Source organism: Mobula birostris, chromosome 9, assembly GCF_030028105.1.
Source record: "Mobula birostris isolate sMobBir1 chromosome 9, sMobBir1.hap1, whole genome shotgun sequence".
NCBI lineage: Eukaryota > Metazoa > Chordata > Chondrichthyes > Myliobatiformes > Myliobatidae > Mobula > Mobula birostris.
Genome location: NC_092378.1, coordinates 127,045,113 through 127,063,710, shown reverse-complemented (window position 1 = coordinate 127,063,710; position 18,598 = coordinate 127,045,113). Strand labels below are relative to the sequence as shown.

The window sequence follows — 18,598 nt, the reverse complement described above, 5'->3', positions numbered from 1 at the left end:
CTAAAATTAGCTCTTTGTTAGATCATTCTGGTTTCACTATGAATTGCTTCTTGTCTGTTTTTCAGCATGTACCTTGCAGGAATTTTATGTTTTAGGCTTGGAAGCAATGAGAGAGAGAAGAGCTATTAAATAATGACAATTAGATAGGCAAAAATAAAAATGGTTGTGAAGGAAGTGCAGTTGAGAGAAGGATTGGAGCTCCCAGTGAGAAAACTGTCAAGAAAGCCATGCATCATCTTCAGGAGGTTATTAACAGTACTATTCCAAACACCTGCAATAAGTTTGTTTCTCAGTCATTACTGTGCTTTGTCGAGTGATCTAATTAGATGTATTTTCGCCTACTTGCTTATCAAGGATCTGTACCTCTGCTTAAAAGTACTCATTTTACTTCCATTGGCATTTGAGAAAGAATTTGGAAAAAAAAACTGGTGGAGAGTTTGCCTTGTGTCATAAATGTCTCCCACAACCTATCCTGTCAAGCCTCTAACTCTTCTAAATTCCAGTGGCTGCAAACCAAGCCTATCCAGCCTTTTCCCATTAGATACCCTGTCCATTCTAGGTTTTGACATTGTCCAAATTGCTGCCAGTGAATTCTTTATCTTGAATGTACCAATTCTGTACATTTATGATAATTTCCACTTGCACATTAGGGTATTCTGTTAGTTTTCTTAATTACACTGGACAACAAAGATATTGCTTCCAGAATTCTTTTTAGTGTGTCTTATGGATTTTGACCTGCTGATCATGAAAACACCATTACATTTCCCTATTGAGGATCATTCTGTTAAAATTGCCTCTATTTGTTATTTCAATTCATAATTTAATTAAAATGTTACACACGATGTAAGCCAAAGAGTTTTCTATCTTGTCCAGGCAATCCTGAGCATGCTTAGGCATGGGGTGGGGTGGGGAGGGGGGATGCTGCTTGGCTGGGCGGGTTTTAGAAAGGCTACAAATTTCCCTGAAGGATTTTTATATTTAAGACAGATGTTTCCCAGAATAACTGATGCCAAGTTTAAGGAAGGCATTTTTGTTGGTCCACAAATCAAAGAGATCAAAAAATGACAGGCAAGTTGAAGAACCAGAGAAAACCGCATGGAAGGAATTCAAGGATGTTGTTGAAAATACTCTTGGCAACTACAGAGCACCAAATTACATGCAGCTGATTGACAACATGCTTCAAGGATACAAAACCATGAACTACAACATGTCACTAAAGATTCATTTTCTGCATTCCAGTGTAGACTTTTTTCCTGCAAATCTTTGTGCTGTCAGTAATAAGCATCGTGAAAGGTTTCACCAGGACATTACGGTCATGGAGAATCCATATCAGGGCAATTGGAATCCATCAATGCTGGTTGGACACTTATGCAAGAAACTTCAGACACTAAGGACAAATGAAAATCATCAACAAAACCATTTTAGCATAGTTGAATTATTGCAAAACGTCAGCACATTTTGCAATTAAATGCATTATATCTAATAAAAGTTAATTTCTTGTTTCTCAAAATTCCTATGTGATACAAGTAGTCTGAAATTAAATTTGTTTTCAGCTTCAGGCGGTCTATCATAACAAAAATTCTGAAGAAACAACATTTTGAAAAAAAATTGTTGTCCAGTGTCAGTTGTATCTGTTAATTGACCTTTTGTGAAACATACACTAGAATACCTAAATTCCTCTGCTTTTCAGCTCTGCATTTTCTCACCATTTAGATGATGCTTTTCTATTGTCAAAATGGACATTTCCATATTTTCCCATACAGTACTCCATTAGCAAGATCTTTGCCCACGAACCAGTCTACGTCCCTTTGAAACTTTTTTGTCTTCTGCACAACTTAGGCACAATATTTTTCCTATTTGTCTTGTCATCACTGAACAGGTTTTGTTGTCTACCTTCATAGATGTATAATATAGAGCTATATGACACAGAAACAGACCCTTCAGCCCAGATGATCCATTCTGACCATGATGTCTGTCTATGCCAGGGGTTCCCAACCTTTTTTGTGCCATGGACCCTTGCCATTAACCAAGAGGACCACGGACCCCATGTTGGGAACCCCTAATCTATGCTAATCCAGTTTGCCTGTGTTGTTGCGATTAACTGGAAACTCACACTTGTTCCCCAATCATATTTTCTTTACTTGTACACAAGGAGAAACCATGGCCCCTGTAATCACACTGTTCTGATGTCTGAATGGAGAAATTCGATTTTTATGCAGAAATGACTAGCAGTTATGGTAAACGTGCCAGCCCAAACAAGTAAACTGTGTATGTTCAAATTCCTTACTTTCAAGATTAATTGCTGTTCAGAATACAGATGTTAAGAATCAATAGAAACTACAAGCTAACAACTAATGATACATTGAAGTTAGTAAAGTAATTGTCCCTTAGTTGGTGTGTGTGTGCCTCTTGCATCCATCTGTTATATTCTTATCTTGTGCCAGTAAGCTAATTTGCTCTGGTAACTTGCTGTAAAGAGGGAAGCTATGCTCTTCAAAGACCTCTCTTGCTTGGGCTGTCAGCACTCTATCTGCAGTCTCCCTTTGCCTGGACATTGTTAAACCCTTGCCTTGCTGCAACTTGCACACCTGCTTTTGGCTTGACTCCCTCCTTTCCTATCTAAGTACTGGTCTAAATGCCTTTCTAAATTGTAATTATATCTGCAGTAAAGCCCACCATTCTGGGCAACATCTAGTTGAATCTCTTCTGTGCTCTTTCTATTGCTGCCAAATCTATCCTGTAGTGTGGCAACCAGTACAGTTCACAATACCCCAAGTGCAGCATGACTAATTTTGAATCTAGACTGAGTTGTAGAACAGTGATCAATCTGGGATTTTGCTAAATTATTGGAATTTTTTTTTATCAGTTGCAGCATGTAACAAAATCCCTTGTGGAATTTCTATGACACACAGATTTTTATTCTGATGCATGATTGGATTTACTATAGCTTTTCAATGCTCTTATTGGTTACGAATTTCATCTTGACCTTTAATTCTGTGATCTGATGGTCAGTCATTACTGCTGAGTCAACCTAGTCTTAAGCTCTGAGATGCATAGATATTATTTCTGTATTTTACTTGAACAAAATTTGAGAAATAGTTAATTCAATTTTATTTTTCTGTTGTTTTTTTAAAGGAGTATGTCCAGGAAAAGTGCCGAAAACAAAGTCAAACGTTACGACACGCTGAGGAAACAGCACTCAGTCGGGTGAATGGTGCTGCATAGTTGTATAACACTTGAAAGGATCAGTCTTTCAGTAAAATATGCTAAAATGAAATATTGTTACTCTGTTTGAAGAAATTTTGCAAGTGTCAAACTTACTTAACATTGAATAAATGTTAACAATTCTGAACCTCACAAACTGGAAAAAGTCAGGCACTCCATGAATTTCATCAAAGTGCATCATTAACAGCTAAATCATCTTGTTTCTTGCACTGATTTTATATATTTGTGTTCAACTGAAGAGGGACTGTTGTTAGAAATAGTATCTCAAATGTACTAAATTAATCTTTCTCTTTCTGAACATTTAAAATACAGCTGTGAATTTACTCTTGAAATGCATTGCTACATTTAAGTATTAACATACAGTTTAATTCAGCCAAAACTCTGTAAATATTCCATAAATATATGCATATTAACATTACTTACTTTTAATTATCAAAGCATGCACTTGAGAAAATCTTGTCATTTGTTTCTTAAACATTATGATGAATTCTCACCTAGCTAACTAAAAGACCATGAATTTGAAAGATACCATTTCCAGCTAATGCAAATGAATTTTTCTCGGTTATATAAATAACCTCTTATTTATGTTCAAATCATATTTTGTTGCTAATTTTATTTTTATAATATTTCAATTATGTATTTATGTTGTGCATGTTGCAAAATAAAATGTTTGATTATTATTTGAATTTTTGAAGTCTTTGAAATAAAATACTTAGATTTTTGAACCTAAGTTTTTAAAGTCAAGATTGTACTAACTCAATTTCTGCTTACTTATCACAATTCATGAGTATACACAGAAAACTTATAAAGAAGTACTGACCTTTGAGCAAAAGTTCCTTCGTTTTTTGCAGGTGCAAGCTTGCAATGTGCAATTAATAGTTTTATACTTGTGTAATTTTGATAGTTCAAGATTCCTAATGTCATTTCCTATATACAGGTGTAAAGGGGAACAAAATAATTTTTACTCCAGATCCAAAAAAAGATAAAGAACACAATAATAATTTTTAAAAACAATAAATATAAATATATAGCTTACAGTATTGTATGTCCATAAAGTGACACTGGGCACAAGAGCATCTGTACATAAGATGACAGAGAGAAAACGATAAAATAGTGATGTTGGAGGGTGGGTTAGTGGGAGGAGATGTTGATCAGCCTGACTGCTTGGGGAAAATAACTTTGAATATGCTGGTCTTGGCATGGATGCTACATAGCCTTCTCCCAAATGGGAGTGGGACAAGCAGTCCATTAGCAGGGTAATCCTTCATGATGTTACTGGCTCTTTTCTGGCACCTTTTTGTGTATATGTCCTTGATGGCGGGTAGACTGTTACTGATTATGCATTGGACAGTTTCAACTGCCCTTTGTAGAGCCTTGCAATGAATCAGCATGTTAGGATGGTCTCTGCTGCACATTTGTAGAAGGACGTTAGTATAGACGTGTGTAGTTCAGTTATTTTGAGCCGCCTTATAAAGTAGAGGTGTTGGTGAGCTTTCCTGACTATGTAGAATGTGTTCTGGGACCATGACAGGATGTGCACTCCAAATAATTTAAAACTACTTGCAGTTTCTACTGCTGTGCCGCTGATGTAGAGAGGGCTGAGTGTTGCGAGTTCCCCTGAAGTTGATAGCCATCTCCTTCGTCTTGTTGACATTAAGGAAAAGGCTATTTGCCTGGCACCAGGCCGCAAGCTCTTTCACCTCCTCCCTGTAGGCTGACTCGTCGTTGGTGATGAGCCCAATCACTGTCATATCATCAGTGAACTTGACAATGTGATTACTTGGGTTTTTGGCCATGCAGTCGTGTTTGAGCAGAATGTACAGCAATAGGCTCAGCACACAGCCCTGGGGGACACTCGTGTTGAGAATGATTGTAAGGGAAGAGCAATTGTATGTCCTGACTCCCTGAGGTCTGTTGGTTAGTAAGTGCAACACCCAGTTGCACAGTGGTATATTTAGATTGAGGAGCAGGGGTTTATTCACCAAAGTCTGTAGGACATTAGTTTTCAATGCTGAACTGAAATCTAAAACCAGCATTCTGACAAGTGTCCTTGTCTTTTAGGTGTTTCAGGAGCAGGTGCAAGACAGGATACTATGGCATCGGTCATAGAGCAGTTCTGTCGGTAAACATCTTGATGAGTGTCCGATGTTAAATCTAGATTTGATGACATTAAAATTTGTTTTAAAGTGGGTGCATCCATGCAGCTGATGATCATTGAGGTGAATCTTGACATTCTTTGTGACTGTTTAGCCAACTGGCATCAGCTTCCATTTGCATTGCCATTTGACTGGTATCAGATGGCTACTATGGAACAAGACCTAACAGTTACTGTAAGGAAATGCTTTTAGAAAATCTCTCAGATTGGGTAATTCCCTAACAGAGCACATTTGCTTTCAGTCTGCAGCAATAGTTAATGAGCTTGCTGTTGCCTGCCACACTCACTCTGACATATCAGTCTATAGCCTCCTGTACTGTCATAGTGAGGCCTAAAGCAAGCTTGGAAAATAGCAGCACATTTTCTGTTGAGTACACAGCAAATGTTTGGACCTGTATTGAATTCCACAACTTCAGAAAATGTGATTTCTCAGAATGTACGGGTTAACCATCTTTTTCTCTTCATCTTTCTGGGAATGAAGGACAGCCTGACCAGCTGGGCTTATCCTGCTCTGCATTTCTCAATTCCCACATTCCTTTGTCTGGATTATTTTGTCTGTGTCAAATGAATAGTCTCTAATGTGAAATGTTGTTTCTCTTCCTAGTGATGTGGCCCAACACAGTTGAATTTTTTTTGGGATTTTCACTCACCTATGTTTTTGCTCTCTAATTGCTCCCATTTGCTCACTGAGCAGATAAACTTGGTTACAACTTAATCCCCTGGCTTTACCCAATCAGAGACATCTCCCTCTAGTTTTACAAGCTGCTTTTCAGTTTCAGGATCTCTAAGTGTTCATTCTCTATTCCTGCAAATTGCCCTGTCCTTCCAAGAATATTCAGCATTTTCTATTTTAGTTTTGGATTTTTCCACTACTTGCAAGTACAGCATTTTGCTTATCTTGCAATGTCTACAGCTTTTATCCTTATTACCTGTTCTGCAATTCCAGCTTGAGGTGTGTTACCTTCAGGCTTTTAATCTCCTGTTTACATTTATCATGAACCTGCTCTTTAAGTTTCTATATGTTTGCTGATTGAGAGGTAACTTCCATTAGCTCTCTCAATCAGGGGGTGGTCTAATCTGTTCATGAATGTGGTGAACTGAATTAGCAAATCTGCAGATTACGCCAAGGTGGGATGTAGTGGACAGTGAGGAAGGGTATCGTAGCTTGCAGAGTGATCAGGACCAGCTAGGAAAATCGGCTGAAAAAAGGCAGATGGAATTTAATGCAGACAAGTGTGAGGTGTTGCACCTTGGGAGGACAAACATGACTGGTGCATTGACTAGAAGATTGCTGAGGATCACAGTAGAACAAAAGGACCTGGGAATACAAATCTATAATGCCTTCAAGTAACATCACAGGCAGATGGGATAGTAAAAAGAGCTCTTGACATATTGGCCTTCATAAATCAAAGTATTAAGTGCAGGAGTTGGTATGTAATGTTGAAGTTGTATAAGGTTTTGGTGAAGCCAAATTTGAGTATTGTGTGGAGTTCTTGTTGCCTACCTACAGGACAGACATCAAGCTTGAAAGAGTTGAGAAAATTTACATATATGATGCTGAGGCTTGGAGACCTGAGTTACAGGGAAAGGTAGAATAGGTTAGGACTTAGTTTTCTGGAACACAGGAGAATGAGGGGAGATCCTATAGTCCAAAGTAAATTGTTTATTGAAGTACATTTATCCTACCACATACTACCTAGAGATTCATTTTCTTGCACACATAGTGGAAAATACGTTAGAATTAACAATAAATATACATAGACAGTGACTGACAAACAACCAATGTAGCAAAGAAGACAAACAGCAAAATATTTAAAAAAATAAAGAGTCCATGAGTTGTAATGTCCTTGAAAGATTATAGGATCACTTCGGAGTCATAGTGATCCATGCAGGTTCAGGAGCCTGATAGTTGTCAGGTAATGACTGTCCCTGAACCTGATGATATGGGACCTAAGGCTACTGTACATCTGACCAGATGGTAGTAGTTTGCTACCCTGAGGCAAATCAAAGTGGATAAATCCCCAGGGCCTGACAAGGTGTTCCCTCAGATCCCTCAGGAGGTATTTGCAGAAATTGCCGGGGCCCTAGCAGAGATACAGTATTTTAAACATCCTTTGCGACAGGAGAGATACCAGGGGATTGGCGGAGAGCCAATGTTTTGCCGCTGTTTAAAAGAGGATCTAAACCAGTGATTCCCAATGAGAGTAGTTACGTGTACTAGACCATCTCCAGTACGGGGTTGGTGTTGATGGCACTGCCTTGAACTAGTTCACATGCTACCTCAAAAGTAGAAGCTTCTCCGCCAATATAGGCAAATTTTCCTCTCCCCCAGCTAGTTTCTCCTGCGGGGTCCCACAAGGCTCCATCCTAGGTCCCATTCTTTTCTCTATATACATGCTTCCCCCTCAGTCAAATCATTCAAAAACACAACACTTCCTTCCATTGTTATGCTGACGACTCACAGCTTTATCTCCCCTTGAAACCAAACGACCAGTCAAATCTAGTCAGCCTCATGAACTGCCTTGAGGACATAGAGTGTTGGATGGCACAATACTTCCTACAGCTGGATGAAGACAAATCTGAAGTCATCCTATTTGGCTCCCCTGACTCCATCAAAGTGATTACCAACAGTCTTGGTAAGCTGTCTACCCTTGTCAAACACCATGTCAAAAACCTTGGTGTGATATTTGATTCCGCCTTTAAGTTTGACAAGCAAGTTAATGCAGTAGTAAAAGCCAGTTTTTTCCAGCTTCATACTATTGCCAAAATCAAGTTGTTTCTCTCTTTCAAAGATCTCGAGAAAGTCATCCACGCCCTTATATCCTCCCACTTGGACTACTCCAACTCCTTGTATACTGGGATTAGTCAGTCGTCCCTGTCCTGCCTGCAACTGGTCCAGAAAGCTGCAGCCAGGCTCCTGATAGGTGCACGGAAGAGGGATCATATTACTTCTATCCTGGCCTCTCTCCACCGGCTACCAGTATGGTTTCGAATTGATTTTAAGGTTCTCCTGTTTATTTATAAAGCCCTACACGGGCTGGCCCCCTCCTATATTGTAGATCTTCTAACCCCTTATTCTTTGCTTATTTTGACGGTGGTGTCTGAAAAGAGGATGCTGTACAAGTTGCATGCCATCTTGGACAATGTCTCCCATCCACTACATAATTTACTGGTTGGGCACAGGAGTACATTCAGCCAGAGACTCATTCCACCGAGATGCAACACAGAGCGTCATAGGAAGTCATTCCTGCCTGTGGCCATCAAACTTTCAACTCCTCCCTTGGAGGGTCAGAAACCCTGAGCCAATAGGCTGGTCCTGGACTTATTTCCTGGCATAATTTACATATTACTATTTAACTATTAATGGTTTTATTACTATTTAATTATTTATGGTGTAACTGTAACGAAAACCAATTTCCCCCGGGATCAATAAAGTATGACTATGACTACTTCCAGGTCCCTCAGGTCGGCTGACTTGGGGCTCCTGGCTTCCCACGATCTAAATTTAAGTTCGGGGGGTGACCGCGCCTTTGCTGTTGTAGCCCCTAGACTGTGGAACAGCATTCCCCTCCCTATCAGATCTGCCTCCTCCATTGACTCTCTTAAGTCCAGGCTCAAAACTTATCTTTATTCACTAGCATTTGTATCTTCCTGACGCGGCTTATTTTTGGCTTGTGCCTAGGCTCATGTGTTGTTTATTTTGTGCCTATAAGCTGTGTGCCTTGTTGTTTATATCTGTGCTTCTTGTATTTGTGATTTTAGCTACCTGTTATGGTTTGTACAGCACTTTGGTCAACATGGGTTGTTTTTAAATGTGCTTTATAAATAAATTTGACTTGACTTGACTTGACTAGGGGGGCATTAGGGGAAATAGAAGTCGTCAGAGTGCATTCAAGGTTCTTGGGGGTGGGGTGGTAAGTGGCACCCTAACTTGAGGCACGAGACCTGACTGACCATTAGTAGAGCAGGCACTTCCAGAAAAAAAGAATGAAGCACTGGAACCACAGCTCTGCAGATGGTGAGCACTCATTGTCATAATGCGTCTGAAACCTCACAATTTCATCCAACTTTACCAATCTAACAGACATTATTAGGGATGTATAAATTAGCAGCCCAACAATTCCCCTGGTCTCATGGCCTGGAACAAGTTCATGCAATTTAACAGTTGGTAAGTCAAGTACACCCTCTCAACTTTCTCTACAGATCTACAGAAAACAGGTCGTGCAATGATACAGCACTGGCCAGAACCAAAGGGTGAAATAGAACAAAACAGTGAACCTGCTGACCCTGAGAGTTCCTTGTGAGGTGTTCAAAGAGATTCTCTTTTGTAAAAAATTAAAAATAAATATCATTGGAGAATCAACCTACGACAAGCTCAGAATGTGCATTGAGGATGTAAGTATTCCAATTAGGAACATGACTTCTTGTGCCATGCTGGTTTAGTGGCAGTTATAAAAAAAATAAATTCCAAGTATGTTTGCAATTCATTGTATAATTCGTCCTCAATATCTTGCAGCCAAATACCTCAGCCAATGACTTGTTTTAAGCATGATTCTTGTAATATCTGCTATCAACAAAATTAAAGCTCATCCATCAAAGAGCAAAATATTTCACCAGTTATGCCAAGATAATGATGAAGAGTTTGAATGATTGCTTCTTCACACTGAAGTGTGTTGGCTGTCATAAGTCTGCTGCTTAAAATGCTTCTGTGATCTTTTTCACACTGTGATTGAATTTTTGCTCAAAGTTGACAAGAGCTTGGGATACAAAATTGAACTTCTACGTGGAGATGTGGCATACCTAGCTGATCTGTATGACAAAATGAACATTCTAAATATGAAACTAGCGTGAGAAACTCTACAGGCACTATACGACAATCCTACTGCCAGGATTAAAATCAATGGATATTTATCTAATAGTTTTACCCTAGAAAGGGGCACGAGACAGGGTTGTGCATGATCACCACCACTCTTCGCATTATATCTGGATCCATTAGCTCAATACATCAGACAAGATGAAGATATCAGGGGAATTACTATTAAAGGGACAGAGCATAAATTGGCCTGTTACGAGGATGACATTTTGATCTACCTAGGGCAACCAACATACTCTTTACCTAAATTGATGCAATCCTTTGAACAATATGGCCAATTATCAGGATATAAGATCAACATAGATAAAACTTTCATATAACTATAGCCCACCAAGAGAAATTGAAAGTAGATATCCTTGGGCATAGCAAACAGAGTCCGTCAAATATTTGGGCATCATTATGCCAAAAGATTTGGCAAAATTATCAGAATGCAATTATCAGCCTATATATAAAAAAATTAAGGAAGATATAACAAGATGGAACCTAATTCTTTTTCTTAGTCTCAGTTCAAGTTTTGAATCTATTAAAATGAATATACTGCCCAGACTACTATATCTCTTTCAGACCCTACCAATAGAGATTAACCAAAATCAATTCAATGAATGGAACAAGATGTTATCAAGATATATATGGCAAGGTAAAACGCCCAAGGTTCGTCCCAAAACTTTGCAATTAGCCAAGGGAGAAGGGGAACGGGGCCTAGCTTCTCTTAGAGATGATTATTTTGCAGCATAGTTGAGAGCTGTGATATGCTGGTGCAACCCATCATATGACGCTCAATGGAAAAACATAAGGAGAGGATACATTCCATCCCCATACAGGCAATTTTGGCTGAAAACAACCTACAAAATTACATAAATAATATTGACAACCTGTGGGTGAAATGGACTCTTAAAATATGCAAAAACTATTATAAAAGAATATAAACTAGAGAGAGACATTGCAATTCTTAAATGGTGTGCATATGACTCAGGTTTTACGCCGAATAAACTGGATGCTAGATTTAAGGACTGGACAGCTAAAGGAATAATAGCTATTTGCAATATAATGAAAGAAGGAACACTGTTCAGTTTTGAAATGCTCAAAGAGAAACATCTTTTAGAAAAACAAGACTTCTACCGGTATTTACAGATGCAACAGTACGTTAATAGGAGGGTTAAAAATGTAACCAAGGCAAGTACATGTCTGATAGAGCTATTTAGAAAAGCATATAACTCAGACAACGGTAGTAGAATAATTTCAAACATTTGTAAGGGTTTGTCAAATCTTAAAACACATTCGACTTCATACATTAAAACAAAATAGGAGGAGGAAGGAGGGATAATAATATCTGAGGAAGACTGGCAATAATATGGAGGTATCAGTGGAAGTGTACCAGTTCACGGAAAAGGAGGGAGTTCGGATGGAAAAACTTGATATTTTATTACACCCTCTCAGAAATCCCATTATAATAGTAACTCCCCCTGCTTGTTGGAGAAATTGTGGAAATCAAAATGCAAACCATTATCATATTTTCTGGGAATGCCCCGTTATCAAAGTCTATTGGAGTGGGATACATAATGCCCTACAACACATCTTTAAATGTGAAATACCCTTAGAGAGTAAGACCAGTAAGACCATATATTTTGGGTATACACCTCAAGAATGGTTGAAGAGAGATAAATATTTAATGAATGTACTGCTGGTGGCTGGTAAAAAGATCCTTACCAGGAAACGGTTATCTCAGGAGAGCCCAACTTTAAATGTATGGATGGAAATTACAATGGGCATTTACAAAATGGAGAAGACAACAGCATTGTAATCATAAGTTGGAAAAATTTTATTCATACTGGAAAAAATGGTTTAACTACATAAGACATCATAGGCCTGATTTTATTTTCACAAGTCAATGAATCTGTTGTAAAAAAAAGATCACTCCCTACTTGTACAGTTTTCCTCTTTTGATTGGTCTTTCTTTCCTCTCCTTTCTACAAGCGTATACCTCAGACAAACATTATGTGGAGATTTGTGACAAATATGATTACCTGTATACGATATATATGTACAGTATCTGAAATACATCTTATGGAAATGTTTGTTTGATGATGAAATTCAATAAAAAATAAATTACAAAAAAAAAGAAACTGTAGCGTGAGAATTTCAATTTAATCCAGGCAAATCGTGCAGTCTCCGCTTTTCTTGGAAAATTGGAAATATATAAGCAAAACATTGGGAGAAGAATGTTCTCACAGTTTCCCTTCATGGAAAATATGGCACTCTGTTTCAGTGATTTGCAAGTGTACTGCTTACACCTGCAGTCACTGAAGAGGGAATTTCAGAATCGATTTAAGGATTTGAACAATCTGGATATTCCAGACTATGTAATTAACCCATTTATTTGCAAGTCAGAAGAACAGAAAGAAAGCTTGCAAGAAGAAATTATTGAAATTCAGAGTGATGAAGAAGCAAAAGTGCTTTTCAAAAATGTCAACTTTAGTGGTATGTGGCTACACTGTCATACAAAGTTTCCTAGTCTTTCGAGAAGAGCCAAACTGCTCCTCATTACATTTCCATCCTCTTACCTTGTTGAAAGAGGCTTCAGTGCAGTGAACCACATACCTACAAACAACTGAAACTGCTTGGACATTATTATGCATGAGGACTTAAGGCTTTTGCTGTCACAACTTGAACCAAATATTTCAACTCTTGCTAAAACCCATCAAGCTCAAGGATCACATTGATATCGAAGCTGCTGTACAGTGTACAGGTACTGTGTAAGCTAGGTTTAAAGACAAATAAAAATTTAAATCAGAATCAATTTTTTCATGTTAGCATATGTTTTTACTATGGGGGCACGGGAAACTATATATGTGCCTAAGAGGGGCATTGGCAAGTATGAAAGTGCTTTAGGGGAGCATTGGATTAAAAATGATTGGGAAACACTGTTCTGAACAGAAACCAAGAAACTATCCAATGAGTGGACAGTCGCAAGGCTGCGCGACCGGATGGCATCCCGGGTGAGTACTTAGGATATGCGCAGCACAACTGGCAGGTGCGTTTACAGATGTTTGTAATCCCTGCCTCTCCCAGTGTAGAGTGCCCTCCTGCTTCAAATTATCTACCGTTGTCCCTATACCAAAAAAAGACCCAGGTAGACGCAATAGCCACCACTCTACATACCGCCTTTACACATCTGGAGAAGAAGGATGGGTATGAAATAATGCTGTTCTTGGACTACAGTTCAGCATTCAACACCATAGTCCCATCCAGGTTCGACAAGAAGCTCAGAGACCTTGGCCTTGACCCTGCCTTGTGCAGCTGGATCCTGGACTTCCTTCCAGATCGCCAGCAGATTGTAAGAGTGGGCTCCCTCACCTCCAACCCTCTGATTCTCAATACAGGAGCCCGTTAGGGCTGTGTACTGAGTCCCCTCCTTTACTGCCTGTATACCCATGACTATGTTGCCACCCACAGCTCTAATTTGCTAATTAAATTTGCCGATGACACTACATTGATTGGCTTTATCTCAAACAACAATGAGGTGGCCTACAGGGAAGAAGTCATCTCTCTGACACAGTGGTGTCAAGAAAACAACCTCTTCCTTAATGTCACAAAAACAAAGGAGCTGGTTGTGGATTACAGGAGGAAAGGAGATGAGCTAACCCCTATTGACATCAATGGAGCTGGGGTTGAGAGGGCAAACAGCTTCAAGTCCCTCGGCATTCACATCACTGAGGACCTCACGTGGTGTGTACACACCAGCTGTGTGGTGAAAAAGGCACAACAGCACCTCTTTCACCTCAGACGGTTGAGGAAGTTTGGTATGGGCCCCCAAATCCTAAGAACCTTCTACAGGGGCACAATTGAGAGCATCCTGACTGGCTGCATCACTGCCTGGAATGGGAACTGTACCTCTCTTAATCGCAGGACGCTGCAGAGAGTGGTGCGGACAGCCCCGTGCATCTGTAGTTGTGAATTTCCAATGATTCAGGACATTTACAAGGACAGATGTGTAAAAAGGGCCTGTAGGGTCACTGGGGACCCAAGCCATCCCAACCCACAATCTATTCCAGCTGCTACCATCTGGGAAGCGGTACCACAGCATAAAAGCCAGGACCAACAGGCTCTGGGACAGCTTCTTCCACCAGGCCATCAGACTGATGAACTCACACTGATTTGAGTGTACTCTATATTACACTGACTGTTCTATTTATTATAAATTATTATGATTGCACATTGCACATTTAGATGGAGACATAACATAAAGATTTTTACTCTTATGTATGTGAAGGATATAAGAAACAAAGTCAATTCAATTCAATATAGGCCAGTGAATCTGACATCAGATGTGGGAAAGTTATTGGAAGGTATTCTAAGTGACCAGATACATAAGCATTTGGGTAGACATGAACTGCTTAAGGATAATCAGCATGGCTTCGTTGTGGTAAGTCATGTCTAATCAATCTTACAGAGTTTTTTGAGGAAGTTACCAGGAAAGTGGATGAAAACAAGGCAGTGGAGGCATTTGACAAGGTCCCTTCATGGGAGGCTGGTGAAGAAGGGCTATAGTCCTGGTGCAGGTCATTGGTTGTAGGCCGTTTAAATGGTTTTCAGAATGGACTAGATGAGCCAAACCACCCGTTTCTGCTCTGTACTTCTCTATGACTCTGAGGGTATGTGGTGAGGGTCTTTGATGATGGATTTGGTGAGGGTCTTTGATGATGGATGCTGCTTTCTTGTGGCAGTGCTCCATGTAAATGTACTCTATGGTGGAGAGGGCTTTACCTGTAACGGACTGGGCTGTATCCACTGTTTTCTGTAGCCTTTTCCATTCCTGGGCAATAGTGATTCCATACCAGGTGTAATGCTCTCAGTAAGGATACTCTCCACTGTGCTCTTATAGAATGAGAGAGGTATGAATGGCTATAGTCAGGTTGCAGATTGATGGGATTAGACCAGGCTGGCACGGATAGAGAGGCAAAGGGCCTGTTCCTGTCATGTAGTGGATGATTCTGACTCTATGAACCATCTCCTCCTTAAGGTCTTCTAGAACTGATTTGGTCCACACTAGCTCCTAAGCACCAATCCCAGTAATCCCATTCCCTCTCCTTGCTTCCTTGTAGACCAGTTATTCTAAACATCAACTCCCCATTGATTACTTTTGCCTTTAGCCTTTACTAATATATATAAACCAATTAAGATACCTGTATATGTCTGGGGAGGTGGGAGAAAATTTAAAAGAGTCCATGAGGTCACGGACAGAACTTGTAAACTCTACACTGATAGCACTGAGCTCAGGATCAAACCTGGATCCCTACAGCTGTGATGCCACAGCATTTAACGATGGACTGGAATGTCACATTCTGTTTAGTCTACCAATACTTGATTCTAAACTGTTCAGATAAGAACATTTCATTGATGCACCAAAATAAAAAAAAATCAAATTAATTATGCCTTATTGTTTCCATGTAGGAAGCAAAACTATTCTGAATCTGATATGATTCATCTTGAACAAAAAGCACTTCAAATGAAATGAGACTCAACTAACCCCCTTTCAGCATTTTCCTTTTACTCTCTGTGATATCTAATAGCAGATTTTGAACATTACCAAAGGCAAAAAATTCACTCAATCTATCAAGCTTTCTTTTTAGTTTTGACTCACTGGTCTTAATTGGGGACATTTGGGTCTATTAAATTCATTTAAATACTGACAATTTATTTGGGATTGCAGTCGACTTCCTCCAGACTTAAACCAGTGACCATGAGATAGCAATGACTATTATAAACCAAAGGGACATAATATTTTAATAAGAGGGCCAATAATCTTTCCGTTAAAAAGTAAATGCATTTTGCAGGTGATTCATTATTTAACACCTCTATGTTGTTCCGGAAAAAAAAGCATGGCAGAGTGAAAAAATAGTTTTCTTTGTGTTTTACGACTAATTTCAGCTGTTAAAATCCCAGAAGAAAATAGAAGGTTGGAAAGATGATCCAATGAGGCCTAAAATTATGAAAGGGTTAGATGTAACCATCAGAGTGATTTAATGCCTTAAGTTTCCAGTTGATCAGGGAGAACTTGCATGTATGTCAGAAGCTTACTGTAGGTCAGACCCACACATGATGATGACTGCAGGTCAAGCCTAACGACTCTGTTTTTTTTTAGTTTTGTTAAGTAATGGGCATGGAAGGTTAATATATATTACTTTTGGATTATGAGGAGATATTTGATGTAGTCCATCTTAAGAATCTTAAAGCTAAGACACATTATTGATCTCACCAGCAAACTGACTAAACAGTACTGCATGCAAAGGGCAAATATCCCACAGAAATCTATATTGGTTTGCAACCATTTATCATATGATCTATTGAAAAAGCCACACACCCACCATGAAACACATATGTTATGCGAACAAATCATGAAAATTACTTCATGGCAATCAAGTGAATTATTATAAATTATAGGCTATCCACCTTCAAAATTCAAAGTAAATTTACTATCAAAGTAACTATATGTCACCATATACGACCCTGAGATTCATTTTCTTGAAGACATTCACAGTAAATACAAAGACACAGAATAAAATCAATGAAAAATCACACACAAGACGAGAAACAATGTGCAAAAGACAACACCCTGTGCAAGTACAAAAAGCAAAACAAAACAAAATAATAATAGTAATAAGAAGGCGATAAATATCAAGAACATGAGATAAAGTGTCCTTGAAACTGAGTCCATAGATTGTGGGAGCAGTTCAGTGTTGGGCTGAGTGAAGTTAGCCCCTGATGGGTGAAGGGTAATAACTGTTCCTAAACTTGATGGTGTGGGTCCTGAGGCTCCTGTACCTCCTTCCTGATTATAGCATTGAGAAGTGAGCATGGCCTGGATGGTGTGTGCCTTTGATCGGGGATGCTGCCTTCCTGCAACAGTGCTCCTTGTAGATGTGCTCAGTGGTGGTGAGGGCTTTCCCCGTGATGGACTGGGCTGTATCCACTACTTTTAGAGGCGTTTCCATTCAAGGGCATTGGTGTTTCCATACCAAGCCCTGATGTAACCAATCAGTATACTCTCCACTGCATATCTACAGAAGTTTGTCTACGTTTTAGATGGCATGCAAACTTCTAAGAAACTAGAGGTGCTGCCATGCTTTCTTCGCAATTGCACTTATGTACTGAACACAGGACAGATCCTCTGAAATGATAATGCCAAGGAATTTCCCCCAGTGAGGACTGGTTCAAGGACCTCTGGTTTCCTCTCTTGCAGTGAATAATCAGTTCCTGGGTCTTAGCGACATTGAGTAAGAGGTTGCTGTTGTGGCATGCAGTCAGAGTTTCAATCTCCTTCCTATATGCTGATTCGTCTTTGATTCAGCCAACGACTGTGGTGTGATCGGCACACTTAAATATGGCATTGGAGCTGTGCTTAGCCTCAAAGTGATTAGTGTCATGACAGCCCAGTGTATCAGAGTTCAGAGTTCAATTCTGACACTATCTACAAGAGGTTTGTATGTAGGTCCCGTGAAGTGTGTGGGTTTCTCCGGGTGCTGTGCTTGCCTCCCACGTTCCAAAGACACACTGGTTAGTAGGTTAACTGGTCATTATAAATTGTCCAGAGATTAGGCCAAGGTTGAACAAGTGGGTTGCTGGGCAATATGGCTCATTGGGCTGGAAGCGCCGGTTTTGTGCTGTATCTCTAAATAAATAAAAAACTGTAAATGAATAAATAGAGTAGAGCAGGGGTTAAGCACACATCATTGCTAATGGTGATTGTGGAGAAGCTGTTGTTGCTAATCCAAACTGACTGGTGTATGCAAGTGAAGAAATCAAGCATCCAGTTGCACAAGGAGATACTGAGGTCCAAGTCTTGGTGCTTATTGATTCATTTTGAGGGGATGATAGTATTGAATGCTAAGCTGTAGTCAGTGAAGAGCATCCTCATATATACATCTTCACTGTTCAAGTGTTATACTTTATACCTTATTGTCGCCAAACAATTGGTACTAGAACGTACAATCATCACAGCGATATTTGATTCACACTCCCTGGATTACAAATATTAAATATTAAAGATATTAAAAATAGTTAAAATTAGTAAATATTAAAAATTTAAATTATCAATCATAAATATTAAATAGAAAAATGGGAAGTAAGGTAGTGCAAAAAAACCGAGAGGCAGGTCCAGATATTTGGAGGGTACAGCCCAGTTCCAAGATTGAGTGAAAAGCCAAGAATGAAGAGTGAAGAGAAGTGATGGTAGACATATCGGAGCAGATCCAAGTCACTCCCTCAGCAGGAATTGACATGTTTCATCACCAACTTCTCAAAGCACTTCATTACAGTTGATGTAAGTTCTGCTGGACAATACCATA

The 18,598-nt window shown here is 39.3% G+C and overlaps 1 protein-coding gene across 2 annotated transcripts in view; it reads left to right on the top strand.

The window, feature by feature from the left end:
- The window catches only part of LOC140203053 (centriolar coiled-coil protein of 110 kDa-like), a 62,465-nt gene extending 58,608 nt beyond the window's left edge, over nucleotides 1-3,857 (top strand). Inside the window, exon 15 of one of the 2 annotated variants that reach the window (XM_072268781.1) lies at nucleotides 3,136-3,857. In XM_072268781.1, the coding sequence (XP_072124882.1) occupies nucleotides 3,136-3,188 (53 nt within the window). In that variant the 3' untranslated portion in view covers nucleotides 3,189-3,857. The remainder of the gene's footprint in view (nucleotides 1-3,135) is intronic. The other variant, XM_072268782.1, reaches the window with a different exon arrangement.
- The last annotated feature ends 14,741 nt before the right edge of the window (nucleotides 3,858-18,598 follow it).